General features: G+C 44.4%; 1 protein-coding gene across 2 annotated transcripts in view; it reads right to left on the bottom strand.

The window, feature by feature from the left end:
* The window catches only part of GIPC2 (GIPC PDZ domain containing family member 2), an 89,655-nt gene that overhangs the window by 46,205 nt on the left and 19,736 nt on the right, over positions 1–23,714 (bottom strand). For both annotated transcript variants that reach the window (XM_078156732.1, XM_020968517.2), the window contains exons 2-3: positions 15,244–15,429; positions 6,516–6,696 (exon numbers count right to left, since the gene is read on the bottom strand). In XM_078156732.1, the coding sequence (XP_078012858.1) occupies positions 6,516–6,696; positions 15,244–15,429 (367 nt within the window). The remainder of the gene's footprint in view (positions 1–6,515; positions 6,697–15,243; positions 15,430–23,714) is intronic.

Raw genomic sequence — 23,714 nt, 5'->3', positions numbered from 1 at the left:
CCTGAATACCTGTACACCCCCCTGCAAAGGTATGGAGGTGGATTGTAATCTGCATAGGAGAGAAATTAGACCAGAGTATCTGGAAGGAGAACAGGGTGGCAATAAGCCAGGACAGATAGGGGCCAAACAGAGGACTTTGAATTTTATACTAGAAGTCAGAGGGAGTCACTTCAGCTTCTTGCAGACAGGAGTGCCCTGGTCACCCTTTGGCAGCTGTGAGAGTATGGATGGGAGCAGGGAGAGGCTGGAGGCAGGGACATCAATTAGAAGGCTACTGGAGTGGTTCAGGCAAGAAAAGATGATGGCGCACATTCAAATGACAGCCAAGTGAATGGAGGGAAGGGCACGGAGGCAAAAGTTGCCAGGAGCATAGAATCAACAGAACTTCCCAACTCTTTGAATGTGGGGCATGGAAGGAGAAGGAAGAATCAGGGCTGACTTCCAGGTTGTAAACCAGGACCAAAAAGGCATGGTCCAGCAGGGCACCAAAAGAGGGGGGTTTGCAGGAGGGTTGAACATCATGTCTTAGACGTGCTGACTTTGTAAACAAGAGGTTCCCCTGGCCAGAGGAGGAAGCCAGAGCCAGACAACCATGGGGAAGGGAGAGGGCAGGGGGTGGAGACAGGATCCTTTTTCAGGCATGGGTTAGACCAAGTGCTCACCCAGGTCCCTTCTGGATCTGGCCACTCTTCTTTTGCTCCAACCTCTTGTTTCTTCAAGCTTCTCCTCCCCAGATTTCAATCCCTGGCCATCACAATTCCCAAGCCCTCCAAATCTCCTTTCAAAATGCCTCCTGCTTCTTGAAACTGAGTCCTTCTTCTCCCATAAACCCCTTCCCACCAAACCAACTTACACCTCTGGGTCTCGCTTTTCTCATCTATAAAATGAGCAAATTGAACTACAAAGTCTCTGTGGTTCATTCCAAATCTAATATTCAACAATTTCAGAATTATTTTTTGATTATTTGCTAACTTAGGTTATTTGGACTTGGCTACACTTCATTATTCAATTTTTTTAAAAAATTATCAAGCACCTACTATGTGCAAAACACTGTCCTAGGCACTGGAGGAAGCTCAACATTAGAGATTCCCTGTTCCTTTCATAGAATCTAGTGGGAAGTAGGACACACATACCGAACTTCTAGTGCTATGTAGATGATAAAAAAGATAAGATACTGATGAGATACCAATGAGATAAATGTCATGTTTTTATGCCACTCAATATTCCTAAGTTTATAGCAATAATTAACAACAGGAATCTCATGATATCATAAAAAATTCCTAATGATCCAAGAATGAATGAATGATGCTCTCTTTTTCTTTTGTTGTTTTATTTTATTGCTTCATTCTCATAGTTCCTCCCCTTAGTTCTAATTCTTTTTACATCACGTCTACTGGGAAAATATGCTTAATATGAGTGTATAAGTAGAGCCTATCTCAGATTGCACACTGTCTTGGGGGGAGAGGGGGAGGAGAGGAAAGAGGAGAAAATTTAAAACCCAAAATCTTGTGGAAGTGAATGTTGAAAAATAAAAAGTAAATAAATTTTAAAAAGAATGAATGAATGAAATGGAATGACGATAATTGTTATTTATGTTCATTCAATGATCTCGAGATCTTTATTAAATTCTCAATATCTCAAAAACAAATTTATCTTAATTTCATTCACACTAACTTAAAACAAAAAATCACTATACATTAAGGCATCCTTTCAGGAGGTGGGTGAGAGTAATATAAAGTCAAAATATATAAAGTTATCAAATTTGAAGACCTCAATCTAAATCCTATAACTCTCCCCATTTATCCCAAAATGAATAAAGTTTCCTGAAGTTTTCCCTATATTTTGCATTTGGGAACCACTTCTAATCTGCAAGTCTTCAGGCAGCACCTAAATAATCAGAGGAAAGGGCCTATCTGGTTCTGATAAAGCAAAAAGTGTATAATGCCCACAGAAAAGAACCGCGTGAGACTAGAGCAAAGTTGACCACTTGGTGGCACCAAAGGAGAGCGAAGTCAAATCCTATTCTATCAACGTCTGCCAAGTTTCTCTGGGCTCCTAGAGACCTGGAATTGGATTTAATCTAACTTCCCTGTTTTACATGGGAAGAAACAGGCCCAGAAGTGACATCATTATCATCAAAAAATATATATATTCTTGATTGGGTAGGAAAGGTTTCCTGCATCCCATTCAAGCTACTGCATTTACAAACACTGGCCTGTCTGCAAATGGGCTGAGTCCTCTGCAAATAGTCAGCCTGGTCCTTCCTGCTGGTGTCTAACCCCAAGTCTTCCTGAGCTCAAGTGCAGTGTGCTATCCACTATGCCATACTGCCGTTTAAGGCTCTGAAAAGCACCATGAGCTTCACAGATTAAGTATAAGAAGGTGCTTTTACATAACACATAGATCTCAGAGGCTCAGGCTGGAAACCATGAGTACAGACATTAAATAATTAGGGATACTTGATCCTCATGTGATGGAAACCAGACTCTAAGTGTTCTGGAAAATGGGCATCCAAACTTTTTTGATCATGCAGTCAGTCGACAAGCATCAATTAAGCACCTCTTGTGTGCCTTGCACCGTGCTAAGTTCTAGGGATACAAAGAAAGGTAAAAGACAGACCCTGCCCTGGAGGAGCTCTCCATCCAAAGGGGAGACATCATGCAAACAACTATATACAAACAAGCTATATAGAGAATAAATTGGGGGGAAATGACATCTATTAGTAAAAAAAATTGATCTCAGCCCCCCAATATTTGTGCATTTAACTATTTATAAACTATATCGTGTCCTAGAGTGCTAATAATTGCATTACAAAACTTAGAAATGAAAATCAAATGTAAAATGTTGAGCTAAAGATGCATGTATGGTTCTAGAATCAATAAGGCATCACTGGAGTCTATTAAACAAAAGAGTTCAGACCCAATCTTTAAGAACATCATTGTGGCACCCATGTGGCCAGTCCCAGAGGAGGGTCCCCAATACTCCTCCCTCCTAATCACCAGACATTCTCTTTACTACGATCACTTGTCCATCTGCCTCTTCTTCTTGGAACTTCACTCAGTAATTTCTGCCACAGATCATGGTGGATGCTATAAGCCAGCCCAGGGTCATTTTCCCCAGCTCTCTCAAGGACTGCTACCCCTGGGTCACCACTTTCCAAGCTCGCTAACCTAATTCCTCAGCCTCTCCACCTTCACTCCACCTCAGCCACATATGGGGAATGGTCCCACACTGGACCTCAAGGAAGAGCTTTCCCCTTCCTTAGTCACAGACTCAGGTGACCCTCTAGCTGACCCAAGCTGCCTACCATCCCATGACCCAAATCGCCTAACCCATGGCCCTCTCTAAACCTATCCTCTTTCCCTCCAGGACCTTCCCTAGCTATCTCTCTGCTCTGACTTCATATTCCTTTTTTCCCATTTCTACTCTGTAAACTCCATACCATCCTCCCCTCTCTGAATCCCTCCCCTTCTTACCTCCTTGTCCCATCACCATCACGGAGGCAGCAGGTGGTACGAGGATAGAGCACCGGGCCTGGAGTCAGGAAGCCCTGAGATCACATTTGACCTCAGACGGTAACTAGCTGTGATATGTGACCCTAAGCAAGTCACTACACTTCTGGAGGTTTACCACCACCTCCTATCGTCTCACTTTCTTCCTTGCTCTCTGCAATCTAGCTTCCAAGCTCATCATTGACCAAATTAAGCCAGCAGTTTTTTCTACCCCCAGGGTTTGGCAGTGACTTCTATGCTATTAAAACCCACAAAGGGTTAATTAGCCAGTGTGAGGAGGTCTAGCCCTTTAAAGGAGTGAACAGATTTCCATAGCCTTGGGAAAATGCTCAGTTTTACAGGCCAACTTCACAGGGCTGAGGTCATTGGGAAGGGCAGAAGAGGGAAAGGAAATGACCTCTACCCTTAAAACCATTTCTCAAGAAACATTCCAGCCACTGCCTGATAAGAGCTGGGCGGGCTGCCCAGACCTCCTGGCCCAGATCAGAAGGGGCCAGCCCAGGAGGGAGCACAGGTCAACCCAACAAAGCAGTTGGGTAAACTGAGGCCACCAAAAGCATCTTAAAAGCACACTTTACAGGAGCCACAATCCTGCAGCAAGGTCCAGCAGTGAAAGGCCAGATGCCTTGACCCTTAGGTGTCAATGAGTTGTGCCAAGAAGTGCACCCTTGAGAATGCATCAGAGTGTCCTTGGCATCTGCCTGCAATCAGAGAGTTACTGAAGTCACTGCCAGTACCCTCTGCAAGGCCTTCTAGAACCCTGGGTTCAAACCCACTCCTAACACTTACTGGCTGTGACCATGGGTAAATCACTGGACCACTCTGAAATGAGATCTCTTCATCTGCAAAGCCAAAATATTTCTATCAATAGTGTCTGTCTCAGATAATGTATATAAGATGTCTCAAAAACCTTAAAAATGCTGTGAAAAGGTCAACTTTGTGGGGTTTTGTTTTGTTTTGTTTAAGAAAGCAAAGAGGTTATAGGGAAAAGAACAAGGACTTTGGAGCCAGAGGACCTGGGTTCAAATCCTACCTCTGACATGCTTTCCTCATTTGTAAAAATGGGAGTGGGAAAGAGATCAGACCAGATGAGCTCTAAGTTTGCTTCCAGCTCTGAACCCGAACTCCTGATATTATAAGAACTGGCATAGAATGGGGGCATGTGGCCCAAAATTAGGAGCTGCTACCAGGCTTGACCAAGTCAAAGAAACTGTTGCACAGGGAGGGGAGGGGGGGAACAGGCTTTATTGTTCCCAGAATGTCATACTACATACATGTACCATCCCCAGCTTTGTGTACTGCTTGGATGTAACATCCCTGGTATGGGATACTACATGAATTTACTGTCCCCAGCATAATGTACTACATGTATATGCTCTGGAAGGTTGTGCTACACACATTTATCATGTCTGGGACATTATACTACATACATGTATCATTCTTGTAATGTCAGTACCATCTCTGGAATGTTGTGCTACATGCAAGTGCCACACCCAGAACATTGTACCGCGTGCAGATGTTATGTATACTATGCCTGGAATAACGTAGTACATAGAAGTACCATGCCCAGAAGATCATGCATGGTCCCAGTGACAGGTTGGCAGCTCCTGGGGCTCCTACCCACGCTGATCATGATCTATGAGCACACACATGTGATCTCGGGGTGGCAACACTACATGTTTCAGGCTGAAACTCCGTCAATTTGGGGCCAACATGGAGCAGGGCACACAAGTGTCCATCAGCCATGTCTGTGGTATGGGCCAAACCAAGAAAACATTCTGTGTCAGCAGTGTCCTCACAGCACAGAATTGTAGATTTAAGGCCCAAGATGACTCAGGCTCCACATGGCATAGCCAGGATTTGAACTCAGGTCCTCCGATTTCGCATCATGATAGCTCACATTTCTAGAGCACCTGCTATTTGCCAGGCACTTTATAAATGTCATCATATTTGACCCTCGCAATAACCCTGGGAGGCCGGTGTTATTATTGTCCCCATTTTACAGTTGAGGAAACTGAGGCAGATGTCGGTGAAGTGCCTTGCCCAGGGCCACCCAGCCAGTAAGTGTCTGAGGCTGGGTTTTAACCCAGGACTTCATGACTCCACGTCCAGCACTCTGTCCACTGCTGTATTTGCCCACCTTCAATCTCCCTCAGTCTCCCCAAATCCACCACTCATACTTCGGAGCAGGAAAGTCATTCTCCCCTCCATTCTTATAAGCAGCCAACAAACCAGTATTCTTTGTGGGCTCAGAATAGCAGGGATAGCAGGTGATTCCCCCCCACCCCCTCCCCGGGATTCACTGCAGCCTTGAATTGGGTTCCACTGGCTCGAGAGGGGGCCGTCAGAGGCAGCCATCCAAATGGTGTTGGATGTGAAGAGACCTAAGGAGATGGTTTCCTGGCTGAGAAAATGTCCCGAGAGCAGGGGATGGGGCTGAAGACCGGGCTGGGAAGCAGCTGCTGCAGCCAAAACAGGCAAAGAGAGACATCACCCTCAAGGGGAAGCATCCTTCTGGCCTTTGAAACGCAGCCAGGGGGCCAGAAAATGGCATTACTTCTAACTATGTGCGTAGCCTAAAGCAGCCACTTCTGAATCCAAGAATTGAGTCCGAGCAGCAGCTGCCTTCTAGGGAAGCCTAGAATTCAGCCGGCCATGTTGGGAGATGGAAGAGCTCCAAGCTACTTTGAAGGTGCTCCCCGCTACAAGGCGGCCCGTTTTCCCGGAGCCTGGTGCAGCCAACAGAGAAAGGGACTCGGAGTCCAGGAGACCTGAGGCTCTCCAGCCAGGCCCGAGGCCTCAGTTTCCTTCTCTTGAAAGAGAAGGTGGGTGGTGGTATGGCCTCTCGGCCCCTTTGGACCCCGGGCCCAGCCATTCTCTTTCTTACAGGAAGTGCCGAGGACGGCTGCAGAAGCCTACACCCAAGGGCAGCCGCCTCGCCTCCTTCGGTCACTGACGTGTCTGTGGCAAAGACATCACAAAAAATCTACTGTAATTACTCACCGAAAGCCTTCTTGGGCTCTATCAACTTCAGCGAAAATGACTGCTCTTTCTTGAGCTGTTTGAGCATCTTAGCCACGTCATAGTGCCGCCACCCAACGATATTTTGGCCATTTATCTCTTCGATGTGATCCCCTACACAGACGGTCTTCACAGAGTCCATTAGGCTGCCATGTTTAATTCTCTGTTGGGGAAAAGCACATTAAACATGTAACAAACATTCTCAGGTGATTCCTTTCATTTTTCAAAAGTATTTTTCAAAGGACCCTTTTCATGGCCCCCTTCGGTCTGGACCCCAGCGCCATAGTCCCTCTGTAAAGAATCCTAAACATCGCCGACAACATCGATTTGGAAGTGTTGGGGCACATCCAAGCAGGTAAGCTTGCCTGGAGTATGAAGGAATGTCCTTAACTTGAGAGTTCTCATCATGGGACTTCCTAGAGCAGCAGATTCTGTCCTACCGAGTGCCGGGATGCCTAAAACACAGGCATTAATCATATCTTCGAAATACCTGGTCGGACTCAGTCTATTTCAACCTGCAAAGGACTTTTTTCTCACTTCAGTTCCACAAAGGACCTGGGATTTCATCAGAGTGGGCTCTGTTTTCACAGGTGGGAGTACTGGTGAATGTTTAACTACTGCTTCCAAAAAAAAAAAAAACCAACAACAGCCCAAAATATGCATACAGCACATTTTTAAGTTATTCAGCATTACTACCATTTTCTCCATCAATTTCTTAAGTCTAGAAAATCAGTAAAATTATATATCAAGCCCTGAATAGCAGTGTTTGCTGATTTCCAAAGTGTAAATGCACACAATGAAAATTTAACAATCAGCTTTAGTGAACTGTTACGAGTGGTTCCAGTACATTCCTGGGTGCAGATCACAATAAAAATAGCTGGTGGCTCGTTAAGGTTTGCAAAGAGTTTTACAAATATTATCTCATTTGATCCTCACAAAAACTCTGGGAGGTGGGAGCTATTATTATCCTCATTTTACAGTTGGAGAAATTTGAGGCAGACAGTGGTTAAGTGACTTGCCCGGGGTCACACGACTAGGAAGTGTCTGAGGCCAGATTTGAGCTAAAGTTTTCCTGTAGTGTGATCTGCCTCCCCCCGCCCCCAGTAGAATCAATCAACCCATCAATGCATTCTAGGCTGGTCCTCAGGTCCCCAGCACCTGGAACACATTACTCACTAAATCAATTCTTATTGGACCAAATTAGGTTGGAAAAGTTGTGCTACCAGTCATCTCTGTAACAGTATTTTGCTATTTAAAAAAAAAAAATCTTCATTGAGAGATATCCAGGTGGCTCTTTTTTTTTTCATTCTTTACTTTGTTCATTAAATACCAAAGTCAGTTTGGGCTTCCCCTTCGCCTTCTACGTAAGCTATAAAATGTTATAAAATCCTAGTTTGTCACTTGCTAAGGTGGCTGAGAGTTAATTAACTTCTTTCACAAAAGTAACCTGATCATGCAGAGCTCATTCTATCACCCTCTAGGTCAGGATCAAGCAAAGGAAACCTGAGCTCTCCCACCCTCTAGATATGACCTGCCAGGGTGGGCATCTCCCTGGAAAGCCACAGCAGCTGCTCTGGGAACAGTGAGAAACTGAAGGGAGCCCTCCTTAACTGCCCACAGAAAACCCAATGAACCAATCAGTGGGAAGACTCTGGGGACAAAAGGAAAAGTGAATGCTGGAAATAGAATGGTCTCTAAAAACAGCTTTGGTCTGGGTCAGACATAATCTTCACCAGCCCATTTAGCGTAAAAAGGACTGGAAAAAACCTAGCTTTGATCTTCCCTAGGTCTTGCTTTGGATTCCTCCGAGCCCAGAAATTTACCTAATTAATGATTACATTTCAAGCACTAGTGTACCCTTGGGCAAGTGAAAGGAGCCACTAAGCAACCATTGAAGAAAGGAAAAAGTTGGATGAATTAGATTAAAGGAAAAGATAGAAAGGGAAAGTGAAGGTCTTGAAGAAGAATTCAAATAGACAAGGAAGAGAATCGATGGTTTAGAACGGAAGGGGGAAAATCTGAATAAAGCCTAGATATTTTGTCACTACTGACAGTGGACAGTTAATTTGGCTTGACTTCCTTCCTGAAAGGGAAAGAATCATGCCCCTCCAAACAAGGCTTATTCTATTGTCCCACAATAATAATACGGAGAAAAAGGAATAGCAAATCAAGTCAACAATCATTTATAAAGTGCCTACTGTGAGCTTGGCACTGGGTGCTAAGAACTGGGGATACAAAGAAAGGCCCAAAAAACGTCCATGCCCTCAAGTACCTGCCAATCTAATAGGGTGAATAATGGACAACCACACACATACAAGATATATGCAGAATAAATTGGAGGTCATCTAAAAGGGAAGATCGGGAAAGTCTTCTTGTAGAAGGTAGGATTTCAGCTGGGACTTGAAAGATTTCAGAGAAGGCAGGAGAGAGTTCCAGGTCTGGGGGAGTCAGGAAAGGGGAAGGAACCAGGAGGCCAAGCCAGTGTTACTGGGATGGCAAAGTATGCGGACGGGCATAAGGAAGCATATATAGAAGGACTGGAAAGGTTGGAAGGGACTGAGTCATGAATGGCCCTAAAAGCCAACAGAGGGTTAGCAGCGACAGAACACAGAAACCTCAGCTCTCCAAAGACCCAGATGACTCCCTGTAAAGGGTCCACTTCCTCCTAGTAAAAAATAGGTGGGAGATGGCCAGATGCTCATAAAGTACAGGTGAAAATGGATAGTCTTTGTCTTCAAGGAGGTTACACTCTACCAGGGCAAATTGAGGATGGTGGAGCCCAGTGACTATTGGCCAGAATTTCAGAAAACTGCCGTGCTAGACCAGAGGCAAAAGGCAAAAAGGGGTCACCAGAAAGGTGCCCAAACTGGGGAAACCAAGTCATTCAAAGGGTCAAGCACCTACAAAGCTCAAAGCTCCTACATGCTAGAAGAGACCTGAATATTAAATAAACTCTTGTCTTTCTCTTCGAAGAGCTTACAATCTGGTCACGATATAGAGAGAGAGTGTGGTGTAGTGGTTAGAGGGAGGGCTGACCCGAAAGGCAGGAAGACCTCTGACAACATACTGTCTGTGGGAAAAAAAATCATTATGAAACCAAGATTCAAAACATCAAAAAGTTAACAAAATACTGACGCAAAATCCCCAGGCAGCCCGAGACTTCTTCTCCAAACTCGTCCTTCAGTGCACATGCCTATCTGGTCATGCCTCCATTCAGGCTTCCAGGTGCCTGGACGCTAGTCTCCTTCAGACCCTCCTCACTTCTTGCTGGACGTAGCCTCCTGCCGCTCCCTCTTGGCTAAACTATAAAACACAAACCTCTCTTCTTGACTTTCAAAGCCTGGCATCATCTCCTTTCTAGTTTGATTGTCCATTATGCCCGTCCATGCACTGTACGGGCATCCCCAGAGCCTTAGAGAAGCTTCACTAGCTTTGGGACCCCCTGTCCTTCCAGCCGAACTGCCCTGCCTGCTGTTTCTCCTTTCCATTTTTGCCCCACCTAGAGCACATGCCCCCTTCCCCTCTGCCTCACAGAATTCCTAGCTTCCTCTGAGCTTCAGCTCTATAGTCACTCCCTACAGGAGGGTCTATCTCAGTCCTCCCAGTTTTTCTCCCCCTCTCCTCTGTCCCTAAAATACTTTCTATTCCCTCTCTGTATAGGCACCACTTTCCCCATTAGAACATGAGCTCCTCAAGGGCAGGTTACATTGCTTTTTTTCCCCTTCATGTGCCCAGTACCTGGCACTAAATAGAATCATCAACAGAGAGTGAAGGGAACCAGGGAAGCTAGAAAGTGAAGTGGATAGAGCAGGAGTGGAGAATCAGAAGAACCTGAGTTCAAATCTGGCCTCAGACATTGACACTCAACTAGCTATGTGACCCTGAGCAAGTCACTTAACCCCGATTGCCTTGCCAAAAAAAAAAAAAACTCAGAAAGGAAGGAAGGAAAGAAGGAAGAAAAAAAGAAGAAAGTAGGAAAAGAAGGAAGGAACAAAGGGAGTGAAGGGAACCTCAGAGCAGTCTAATCCATTGAGGGGGTAAAGTATCTTGACAAAGGTCCACAGATAGGGAGAACTCAAAGTGGGATCCGAACCTAAGTTCTTTGTCTCTAAAGCAGGGCTCTTTCTACAAGATGACCTTATAAGTATTTAGGAAATACTGAGCAGGCCCTGAGCCCATCTGTGGAGACAGAAAGGGAGGGAGGGCAGTAGGCTAAAGATGATTACTATTACTAAAGATGATGTGTGGGCAGCTAGGTGGTGAAGTGGATAGAGGACCGGCCCTGAAGTCAGGAGGACCTGAGCTCAAATCTGGCATCAGACCAAATACTTGACACTAGCTGTGTGACCCTGGGCATGTCACTTAACCCCAATTGCCTGAAAAAAAAAAAGCAAACAAACAATAAAGATGATGTGCCTGGGTACAAGGGGGTGGGGTGGAGAGGAAGAGAAGGAGGAGAAAGGGAAGGAAGAAAGCAGGAAGATTCCTCCTCTCTATGGCCTCTGGCCCAGGCCACGATTAGCTCCCAAAGAAATTATTTAAATGAATCTGTCCCCTGAATAAGAGAGCCAGGGGCTATGTGACATTCTAGCCCTATTACAACAGAGCACCATAACATCTTTAAAATGTCTATAGATAGAAGCGGGACACTGAAAAGAATGAGGTTAATGTCTATTTATAAGATAGTTCCCCACTTAATGAAGAAGAAAAACACACATGCTTCCCCTCGCTTTCCAAAAAGGACGGATGCTGTCAGGCCTTATTCTCATTTTTCATTTAAAAGCGGCTGCTGCCTCATCTGGTAGAGCAGGCTCTTCACCCTGTCTGTGTCCTGGCCCCCTTGGACAGCCTGACCCCTTCTCAGAATCATGTTTGTAAATGCATACCAAAACATTACAAAGAATACAAAGGGACTACAAAGAAAACCCATTCTGCTGAAATAACAGATCTCAAATTATATATATTTTTTAAGATTTCACAGACTTCAGGTTAAGCACCCCTTCTGAATATTTTTTTTTTTGGCTAGCAATCTGGAAGTACACAATAATCAGAGCAAAAATAATCATAGCTTTGAACCCCAAAAGGCCACTGTTGGGAAAATACCTTGAAAATGTTATCAGAAACAAACCTCCTCCTCCTTCAAAAAAAAAAAAACATCTATTTAAAAAATCAGAGATTTGGAACTTGAAGGGACCTCAGATATTGTTTAGTGCAACCTACTCTTCTTACAGGTGGGGAAACTGAGGCCCTGGAAGCTTAACTGTCTTTTCCACATTCATACAGATAAGTAAGCATCAGAGTCTTCTACCCTTAGGGTCAGTGTTATTTCCACTGTACCAAAGATTTTCATATCTACGTTATATAATGAGCTAAAAAAAAAAATCCAAATTCTAAATGTCCAAGCAAAGAGGACAAACAAATGTTGTGTTCACAGAGTGGAGCATCTACACTGCTATTAAAACTGACAAGTATAAAGAACACCCCAAAAACCTGCAAACATCTGAATGAAATAACACAAAGTTTTCAGCACAGAACTAAAGAAATAAAAGCCGTCCAATAACAACATGACAGGGAAAAGAGAGGGAAAATGAGCAGGACTTACCAGGCTAGAAACCCTGAAAAGGGTTAGGATACTTTAATTTACATGTAAATTGTTACACATTTAGTTCCTTCCACTGATGCCTGGTGACAAAATTTTAATTAAAAACCTAATGCCTTTTTAAGGAAATGAAAAATGAATAAAAGTGTCTGTTTCTTCTCAATCAGTGCTCAGCACAGTGCCTGGCACATAGTAGAATGTCTAGAAACATCCCTTGTTCCCTTCCCTTTCCCCAGTTAGCCACACTGGGGATTTAGTGGTTTTTCTCTCCTTGCCATATGAAGTTACGTTGGAGTCCGATGCCTGGCACCCTTTGTTAGGACAGGGAGGTTGCAAGTCAGGCTGTCCCACCGCCATCTCTGGGCCTCTTCCTCAAGGTCTCCTTCCCCGACTGAACAAGGCATATCCTAGTTTATGGGGGTTCATCATTTATTCCTTTCTCCTCCCTACTTCCCAGTCCCTGAATACAGCTTTGTAGACAAAGGATCCATGATTTCTTGGTCCAGAACACCCTCTACCGGTAAAGATCTAACATCCCTAACTCTTGAGGAATTGATCCCCTGAAGCAAAGAAGGTTAAGTAATTTTCCCAGAGTGCTATACTTGGAGAGCTCCAGAAGCAAGATTGAATCTTAGGTCTTCCTAAAGCGGAGCCCAGCAGTCTTGCCCATGTTATATAAAAACCTCCCTACCAATTTTAAACTAAGCTTGTAAAACTCCATAACCTTCCATTCTTACTTCCTTTCCAATTCTGCCCTCACTGCTGAACTTTTGGCTCCAGTCTCTTGCTCACCCACAATGGCCCTTTCAACCCAAAAAGGGATAGTGCCTAGTACTGGGAAGTGGGCACACGGGGCATTGGGCATACCCCAAGAGATCAAGCACGAGGCCCTGCCATGGATGCCAACAGCTCTGCAGTCCGTGAGTGTTTGTCTAGTTTCATGCCCCCATCGGAGAGGCCCCAGGGCTGGCGACACTGCAGAGATAGTGAAGTCTCCGCCTCATGGCCTGAATTCCCGGAGATAATCCTGCATGACTTTCCCACCACGAGGATTTTCCATTCCATCAATCCCCAGGATTTCTGACCAAGTCATCCCTCTGGCAGGGCTATGAATATGGGGCCTCAACACTAACTTCTCGCCTTGGCCTTTAGAGTCCTTCAGTCTGGCTCTCTTCACACCAAACAATGAGTCCTTGTCTCCAGATTCTAGCTCTTTGCCTGGAATCACTCTTCTTCACCTGCTTTTCCAGGCTTAGTTTAGCTTCTACCTCCTACTCCAAGCTTTTCCTGATACTCCCAGTTAGTGTCAGGGATCTCTACCTCCTGATCACTGTAGTTGTTGTTGACCCTACCTGTAAAATCGCTTTTTATTTACTTATGACGTGTTATGTATCACCCTCCCCATAGAACATAAGCCCCTTGAGGGCAAAATGTTCACTTTAGTTTATCTCCACCCACATCTAGCAGTGCCCAGCACAAGGTAGGCAATTAAGAAATAACTGTTGAATTAAATCAGTTTACAGGTTTTATCCCTGGAGGGGATGCAAGCTTCTGGCCAAGGGACAGGTTTTTTATTTTGCCACCTAAAGCCACACGACGGGGCCTGTCACAATACCAGTGTTGAAAAAATTCTTATGAAATGGAAGGTGAACTCCATCATAGTGAACCTATGCTCTTAGGAACAGCTCCCTGTATTCAGACTTTAGAATGAAGACTTTCTCTTCCAATCAGTCTAAATTACTGAAGAAAAACATTGGGGCTTTCTTATTCATTTCCCAACCAAGTTCTCACTCTTGCCTTCAGGTCTTCCTACCCTATGTTTCCACCACCGAACCATATCATTCAGGGCTTTTTGACCATTTGTGTGCCATGGACTCCTTAGGCAGTGTGGCATTGCCTATGAGTCCCCTCTCAGGATAACGTTTTTCAATGTGTAAAAGGCTAGGCAATGCAACAAGCATTTATTAAGCACTTGCTGTATGCCAGGCACTGTACAAGCACTAGGGCTACAAATTGTTGTTCATCCTTCAGTTTTGAAGAGGATCAGTAACATCAAGAGGTGGTCTTGATTGAGTGTGAATTGGATTTAAATGAGCCAGAGCTCCACAAAGTTGTTAGCCTCACTCTCTCTTTCAGAGTCATCGAAGTCCAGTGGCAGAATAAAAGTCAAGACAACTGATGATGGCTCAGAATGCAGCAGATGACCTTGGCATCTTCAATGTCTGAACGAGGTCTAAGCACTCTACAGCACCTGCTTCAGCCACCTTCATGGGCACTGGAATAAATTGTTCTTATCGGCCCTTATTCTGCTGGGGGAAGTCTTCACATGTTTAGGGAAAACATCCCTCACCAATGGGTTTGAGACCCATTCATTGCTTACCCTCAACCTAATTTAGCCCATCTGCCAAGATGGCTTTATGGGGTGTGGCCATTGCAGGCTACAGCTTCTTGGAGCCAATGGGGAGAGCTGGCTGAAAGGCGAACATAAAAGGTGGATTAGCAGGCCCGAAAAGGGCTGGGCAAGCCTCACACCAGAGGTGCAGGTCCTCAGGCAAAAGTCTAGACAGTCAGAAGCCCAGCCAGAAGGGGAATGAAGGCTGGCCAGCCTGAGCCCAGCCCCAAAATGGAAGTTTCTCCACCCTCCCAAAGAATTCACAAAAGGGGTATCAACATGGTGGAGACATGATACAGGAAATCAAATATATCAAAATATGGCTTTCAAGGTATTTTTGAAAACAAGTTCAAGGGCCCTGGGTTAAATTTCCCTCATAGCTGAAAAGATTTTTTTGAAGGGATTTAAAAGAAACCAAGAAGGCAGAGCAGAGAATGAACAGTCAGCAGCTCCACCCCACCAGTGATGAGCAGCAAGTCAGGAGTGGAGCTGAATAAGCTCCCAGTGTGGAATAGGTCTCCCCACTCCATGTCGTGTCAGCCCCACAGTCCCAGGAAGAAGACTGTTAATTGGATACAATTTTGGGGGAAGAATGGGATGAACCCTGGGCAGGCAATGCCTTCAATTGTTCCCTAAGTAGCCTGGCCAAGAGCAGCCTCTAAGGACCACTGACTCCAATAATCACACATTCCTGTAAAACTGAATCAACTAAAGCTTACCTTTATGAAAGCATAGCCGGCACCATTGTCTGTGATGGTGAGACCAAGGGCGTCCTCTGATTTATACACGTGCACTTCTTTCTGAATGCCTTTCACGTGGGCAAATATGAAATCTTCCAGACCGATTTGTGCTCCTAAGAGTCTTTCCATGTCAATCTTGGGAGTGCTTAAAGTACAGTACAAGATCTGGATGGAGAGGAAAAGAGGAACATTTTAACCTCCATTCAGGGAAAGACAAAAGACGCCCCAGCTTGGGGTGGGGAGAGCCTGTTTCCCAAAGTCTTGGTTGCCTCTTCTTGTCCACACAGTCATAAAAAAGACAGCCAGGTGAGAAGACAGCTCATCCAGCAAGGACTGGACTGCAGTGATCCTCCAAGCATCACCCATTTAGACTCAGAGGAGGAGAGAGCATCACCATCTCTGCCAGGAATGAGCCAAAATAAGGCCCGAAACATAAGAAAAGCCCGTCTTCAGGCAACTCGCTTGGCACTTGCTCCGTGACCACTAGCGGAAATCAAATCTGAAACTGAAAATTTGCCCCTACCCTGAAAGAGATCACTCTCTACAACCTGGATACCCACATGCAGGCATGTATGTGCGTACCTTTATGTACATGTAGAGGTTCATACATGTATGTGTTTATGTGTGTGGACATGTAGATGGACTTACATGTCCACACACATAAACACATACATGTATGAACCTCTACCTGTGTGTGGACATGTAGGTGGACATACATACACATGTGCATGTATATCACCTAGCACATTTTATGCTATTTAATATCATCATAAACTTATAGTCTATCTCTTGAACTCTGAAATTCTCAGAAAGGCCTATTTATATTATTATTATTTAACTAGAGAAGAAGGAATTTTCATTTCTCTTCCCATCATCCCCAGCGTGCAGTGCATTGCACATAGGCGTTTAATACATGCTTTCTGACTGTTACAGACGGAAAGGACCCAGACCAGGGATGTCAAATGCAAAAAAAGAGAAAAAAACACAAACTAGCATTCCCTGTACTGTATTATATTTTTATTTATTTTGTGAAACATTTCCCAGTGACATTTTAATCTGGTTTGGGCCCTTGCTTGGGGGAAGGGGGCAGGTCATAAGTCTGACACCTATGGCTAATCTCTTCCTTCTGTACATCAGGATCCTGAAGCTCCTGGTGAAACCACCTGCCTAGGGAGAAGTAGAGAGAAGATGCAAATTTGGGTCCTCTGGTCCATGAAATAGGCAAAAGGGGGGCCTGGTGTGTGTGTGTGTGTGTGTGTGTGTGTATGCGTGTGTGTGTGTGTGTGTGTGTGTGTGCTCGCGCTAGCCCTCCAGTGCCCTCCTCCCCAAAGGAAAGAAAGGAGGCTTAGAGAAGGGCCATAGCAAGATAGGACAGACAACATACATACAGACACATAGATGGATGGACAGACAGATGGGAGATGATAGATGATGATGCTACAGATAGATGATTAATAAATAGATGATAGATAGATATAGAGCCACACTAGTCTATAGATCAGCCCAAGATCGTTTGGTTATTGTCTTCATCAAGGGTTCTTAAAATCAGGTCTGTGAACTTTTTAAAAAAATATTTGACTAACTGTATTTCACTAAAATCAATTTCCTTTACAATCCTATATAATTTCTTTTATGCATTTAAAAACATTATTCTGAAAGGAGGTTCATAGGTTTCACTTGACTGCCAGAAGGGTCTATGGAACAAGAAAAAAAAAGATTAAGAACCCGTAGTCTACATTCTAAAGAGCAATTTGGAACTATGCCCAAAGGGCTATCAAACTGTGCCTACACTTGGATCCAGCCATACCACTATGTGGTCTGTATGCCAAAGAGATCATAAAAAAGGGGAAAGTATCTATATGTACAAAAATATTTATAGCGATCTTTTAGTAGTGGCTAAGAACTGGACATTGAAGGCATGCCCATCCATTGAGGAATGGCTAAACAAGCTGTGGAATATGGTTATAATGGAATGTTATTATGCTATGAGAAATGACAAGCAGGATGATTTCAGAAAAACCTGGAAAGACTTACATGAACTGATGCAGAGTGAAGTGAGCAGAACCAGGAGAATATTGCACACAGTATTAGCAATGTTGTACAATAATTAACTATGAAGGACTTAGCTATTCTCAGCAATACAATGATCCAGGGCAATCCCAAAGGACTCATGATGAAAAATGCTATTCACAACCAGAGAAAGAACTGATGTCATCTGAACACATACAGAAGCATATTGTGTTTTACTTTCTTTCTTTTTTTGTTTGAGTTTTCTTCCACAAAATGACAATATGGAAATGTTTTACATGATTGCACATGTATAAACCAAATCGATCACTTACTGTCTCAAGGAGGGGAGATGGATAGAATTTGGAACTCAAAACTTAAAAAAACCCAAATATTAAAAATTTTTTACATGTAATTGGGGGGGGAGGAGGAATAAAATATCTTTTATAAAAGAAGAAGAACCCCTGGTCTAGATAACACCAGGAAGATTTTTTGGGTTTGGTTAGTTTTGATGAAGGAAAGGTAGAAACAGAGTGTTCTCCAGATGGCCAGGCCAGAGAAAATAGTCAATGTTTCTAAGTCATGATGTAGTTGCTCCTTGAGGATGGAAGCATCGGATAATGATTATCAGAAACAAGAAAAGGCCTGACATGTCACAGAGTTAGGAGACCTCAGAAGGTACCGAGTCCCACTCACAACCAAACCGATGTTTTACATGATTGCACGTGTAACATATCCCTTACAAGTGGCCATCCATCCTCTCTCTACTCAAAGACCTCTCCCGATAGGGAGCTCAGTATGCCCATACATCTTCTGCTCTTTGAATGGGCTGTTCTTCTGTTTGGCAGAAGAGCCAAGAGAGAGGACTTTGGGGATGAGCCCACCCATCAGCCACCATGAAGGAGGCTGAAAAGCCTGCTTCCAGGAAAGGCATGAGGATCCAAAATAGAATACCTCCAAAAGGCATTGAGCATCAGTAGACAGTCTGCTAACCAATGATAGGTGGCAGCCTCCTTGGTCACCAGAAGCAAGGGTGCCTTTGAGGGTCCCTATCTGGCCTCTGTCACATGCCCTTCATCTCCTCTCTCTTGGTTTGACTCCTTCTGTGATGGGGCCAGCAAAGGAAACCATGGAAGGGGAGAGGCCTTGGTCCAACATGAAGCCTTGTTGCCTGCCATTCTCTCTCTTCTGTTTGGAGTACAGGAAATTAACCTGCAGATTCTCCAATTCTAACAATAATGTTTGGCATTGGTTAAGGATTTTGCTAGCTTTAGGTGGGCATCGAATCCAGTTTGGGACACAGAGGGATGTGGATTAATGAAAGGGGACTGGAAAGTAGCCGTGAGAAGGATTTTTCTCTATTAAACAAATACTCTTTTCCCAATCCCATCAAGGAATTTAGACTGCTCTTTCCTTCAGAAGAAAGGTGGTAATAAGAGGAAACATAATAAGGAGAGCAGTAGCTCCACTTAAGTCCATCTTTTTGAAGGCTTCTCCAAAGAAGGGCAAGCTAGTGCCAGATCTACTAAATTAGGAAGTCCTTGTCTATGAGCCACCTGAGGAATGGGGTATTTCCTTCCTTGGAAGACCAGACTGTCCCCACTGAATTCTGAGAGTCACTTTCTGAAGGCTCTCTACCCAAGGTGAAATGGTTTTGTCCATAGAAACTCAAAAAGACAGCCTGTAATGGTGTTCACAATCCAAGCTGGCAGAGGAAGTGCCTGCAATGTTGGGCCATAAACTTTGTGGAGCCCTAGAGAAAGATAATAACTGGTGATCTCATTTGAAACTAAATCCAAGGGCAAAGGTCTAAATCTTAAGACAGAAATGCTGAAAGGTGTATTATTCAATTCAATGTTTATTAAGCACTGACAACATTTTTAAAAAACTAATCTTAAAATGTTAAATAAATGACATCTCTACATATAAAGGCATTATGCTGGGGGGGGGCAGGAACAAAGATAAGAAGTAAAAAAAAAAACCTGCTTCAGGGAGCTTATACTCTAACATATTACTAAGAATCTGGGCTAGACTAGAATGTAAACTCCAGTTAGAACATAAGCCCCTTCCAAGCAGGGCTTGCCAAAGCAGAATATAAGTGGTAGAGCAGCAGGAAGGAGGACAATCACATAGAGAGATGGGCAGAGAGGTCCCCATTCAGTGGGGGTGGGGACCAGCCTAGAAAGGACTTTCTAGAGCAGGGAGAGGCTAGAAGAGGTCTCAGATCCAGCCTAGGGGGCACCCTGTAAAACGCATGGGAGTAGGTGCCAAATGACAGCTTTGCTGCTCTCATCCACTTCTGGGTCACAGATGGGGTGGGGGTGAGGGGTGGAAATGGCCCTTTCATGAACAGAGGACTTCCAAGCATTCCTGATGAAAAGCCCAGAGCTGCAGAAAAACTCTTAAGTCCAAACACAGGAGTCAAAAGAAACATTTAAAAGGTCAGCATAAGCAAGTGACCAGTCATATGGAACTAAACAAGGAAAACTTTACATTTTAATATGAGGAGATGATGCCTCAGAAGTCTATCACCATCAGGGGTCACAGAGGTAGTCCAACTAGACAGACGGCCTGAGAGCGATGTTGTCATGTTCTGATGACCTTAAAAGAAGAATGGGAACAGAAGGCAAGAGGAATACACCTGGGGGTGGGGAGAGAGTGAAGAATATTATCTCATCTAATTGGGGTGTGAAAGTAGGAGCCCATGCAAACATGGACCAAAACCCTTGAACCTCACTGTCCTCTGACCTGATCAAAGGAGGAAACACACACACACACACATACAGACACAAACACACACACACAGACACAAACACAGAGTTGTGTACATAAATACATTTGCAGCACTGTTGGCCCAGAAGTCTCCCCTCCTTCTGCCTCTGGGCCCCCATAGTGGCCCTCCTGGCAGCTTTCTGAAAGATTCCCTTCCTCTAACTTTGGATTCCCACTTCCACCACTCTCCACAATTCTTACTGATTTCATCACTTCCTTGCCTTGTAAATGCCTAAAAACTATGAAAAATACCCTGATTTCTAGTATAAAGCATGGTTAGGGTGGGAGAGGAAACACATTTGTCAAATAATGAGTAAGCTTTCCAACCAGCTAGAGGGGCCCCCTGCCTCACAATGAGGTTAGACACAATGAGGAATTTCCTGGTCTGAAGAAGAAAGTTAAAAGCAGGAAAAGCTTACTCAAAAGAGCTTTCCCAAGAAGGTTGCCCAGAATGTGGACAAAAGCAGTTGGAACTGGGCATGGTGGCTCAGGCCTGTGATCCTTGCTGGGGGGAAGGGGGGGGAGACTGATTCTGTGGTCCAGGAGGACAAAAGCCAAGCAAGAGTCTGGACTAGGTCAAAACCCAAGCTGGCAAGTGTCTGGGAGTGGAGGTGGGGATGCCATAAGGCTTCCCAAAAGGGGCAGTGGCTAGGTCAGGAAAATAGAGCAGGTGAACCCTTCCTACTGATCAGGATTGGGACAGAGATATCACTTCCAGCCCCTAGTAGGAGAGACCCAGACTCCAAACCCAAAGCTGTAGGAGGGGGAGGGGCCTGGGGAATGACACCATCCACCCAAGGACTGCCTGCAGACAAGCCCTGAAGGTATTTAGCCTGAAGGGGTACAAGCTAGCTGTCTCAGCCCTTAGCACAGTCTCTGGCACATAGTAGGGGCTTCTTAAGTGCTTGTTGAAAGAATTCAGGCATTTTAAGGGCTGTCCTCTGGAGGAGGGTTAACTTTGTTCAAAATAGCCTCAGGAGCTGGAACTAGAGCCGGGGACTGCAGATATCCTAATCTTCATTTTACAAATAGGAAACTGAGGCTGTGAGGTAAAGTGACTTGCCCAGGGTCACATAACTAATAAGGATCTGAGACAGAAATTGAACACAGGTCTTTCTGACTCCAGGTCCAGGACGCTAATTACCTCACTAGCAGCTGCCTCTCTCTGGTCCCTTACTTTCCCAACCACAGAAATCTGAATGGTAAGGGCTGGTGGCACATCAGTTTGCCGCAGGAGGCTAGATTTTTTTGTACTGCATAACTACATCTATATGGGAAAGGTGAGTGGCTTCAGGGAGGAACAGGGAACAGACCCCCTGCACTCCTGCTTCCCTACTGTGCCCCAGGGCAGCCCTGCTCACTTAACATGGGGCCAGGAGACCTGACTCGAAACTATTTTCACAAAATAATCCTCAGATATTACATGCCTACTAAAACCCTCGTCCCTGAGGCCGGATCTTCAACCAAAACAACCCCCGGCAAGGGATGGGACCAGAAGCAGCTCCGAAAAGCCCTGGGTCCTCCACTCTGAAGCCAGAAAGGGGTCGAGATTGACAAAAACGTGGAGAACAACGCCGCTGTCACAACGAGGTTTTGTTTTAATGAAGTTATTTTCACACACACAAGTTATGTTAACATTTAATGTGATTATTAGTGTCATTTAAATGAACTAATAATTAATTTTTAAACTTTTATCCACTTAAATTTCTAAGATGGCAAATGCCGGTAGGTATCACCTACATAGCAGAAGATGGGGTTGAGGTGGGGGGACATTAAAAGTATAATGGGGTCCCTAGACCAAAAAGTTTGAGATTCACTGCCTCCGCGCATTTCACCAGGCCAGCAGCAACTACCCACTGATTGTGCCACCAAGGCAATCAGGCAGAGGCAGAGAAAGAAACATCAAGTCTGACGACAGTGCCTCAACTTCTCTAACGGCTCACCTCAGGTGACACCTTCCTGGGGTAGTGGAGAATGGGTGGGGCTTCGGATAAAGAAAATAAAATCAAGTCACCAAGTATGTTATTAAGCACCTACTATGTGCCAGGCACTGTACCAAGTGCTAGAGTCTATCAAAAATTATTAATCACCTACCTACTGTATGCTAGGCACTGTGCTAAGCACTTCAATCAATCCACATTTATTAAGCTCGACTATATGCCAGCAACTAGGTGGTGAGCAGCAAAGCTGAGAGAGTGCTAGACCTGTGATCCAGAAGACTGTTCTTCCTGAGTTCAAATCTGGCTTAAGACACTTACTAGCTGTGTGATCCTAGGTGAGTCACTTAGCCCTGTTTGCCTCAGTTTCCTCATCTGTAAAATGAACTGGTGAAGGAAATGGCAAGCAACTCCAGCATCATTGCCAAATGAGGTCACGAAGAGTCCAACATGATTGAAAAGACTGAACAGCTCCCTCCACAGCAACACCATAAAAGACACAATGCCAGACTTGGTCCCTGGAGATCCAGGTTTGAATCCTGGCTCCAACATTTATTAGTCATCTATTCATGGGTAAGTATGAGCTATTAGCATTACTACTAGATGTATTCAGGGCACTGAATATATGAACATGACATATACAGCATTGGTCCAAGCCATATATAGGCTGTAGATACACTACAGAAGTGGAGGTGAGGGAGGGTCTGATTTAAGATTTTAGATAAGGAATTCTTGGTGTAGAAACTCTTCCCTGAATACAGATCAACATCTCATCAATAACCTATCCTAGAGGAATGTCTGGGGCACTCTGATATCAAGGGCAGAGTGCCACAGTCACAGGATGTCAGTGTCAAATGGAGCCAGGCTTTGAGCCCAGATCTTTCTGCTTCCAATACCCTCAGCCATGCTGCCTCTTGGTAATATTCTGAAAGGTTACCTAAATCCTTAGAAGCAACAAACACACAAAAGAAACTGAATGGTGTATAATTGTAATGACCCAGTTTATCCACAAAGAAAACCTGACAAAAAGTTACCTCCTTCTCTTCACTGGAAAGATGGGTAGGGGACATTGCAGATACTGTGAGACTCAGCTGTGGCATGTTTCTTTTTGGTTTTCTGACCTTTCTTTTTTAAGTTCCAAGAGCTGTCTCATTAGATAAAGGAAAGAGGAGGAATACATCCAGAAGTTAAGGAGATCCAACATGGAGCCAGCAAGGGATCACAATAAAAATGTCAACAAAAAGAAACAAACTTAAACCCCTCAGAAGGGTCCATTATAGACTCTGGCTGCCCAGCACCAAAGGTGCTCGAATATTAAAAGAACAATACATCATGATCTTGTCTGTTATTCTAAACTGGAAGTCACAATTGGGAAGTCATTTTAAAACATCTGAGTCATCACTTTGGTAGTAGAAATATTTACTCTGTCATTTATGTCTTCTCATTTGTTATGTTTCCATAACAATCAAATACCAAACATCTAGCTCTAGCACTTGTTTCAAAACACAGATGAGACAGAGACAGAGAAGAAAGAGACACAGAGAGACAGAGAGAGATAGACGAGAGAGAAAGACAAAACTCACACACACACACACACACACACACACACACACACACACACACACACACACATGGGCTGTCCTTGCCTCCACCTTCTTCACTACTAGTGACCATCCAGAAACAAGTTTCACACTTCTGAAAAGATATAAAATTGGCAAGAAGACAACATGGAAG

Source organism: Phascolarctos cinereus, unplaced genomic scaffold, assembly GCF_003287225.1.
Source record: "Phascolarctos cinereus isolate Bilbo 61053 unplaced genomic scaffold, phaCin_HiC Scaffold_5;HRSCAF=322, whole genome shotgun sequence".
NCBI lineage: Eukaryota > Metazoa > Chordata > Mammalia > Diprotodontia > Phascolarctidae > Phascolarctos > Phascolarctos cinereus.
Note: the sequence above shows the minus strand (reverse complement) of the source record. Positions and strands in the feature narration are given on the sequence as shown.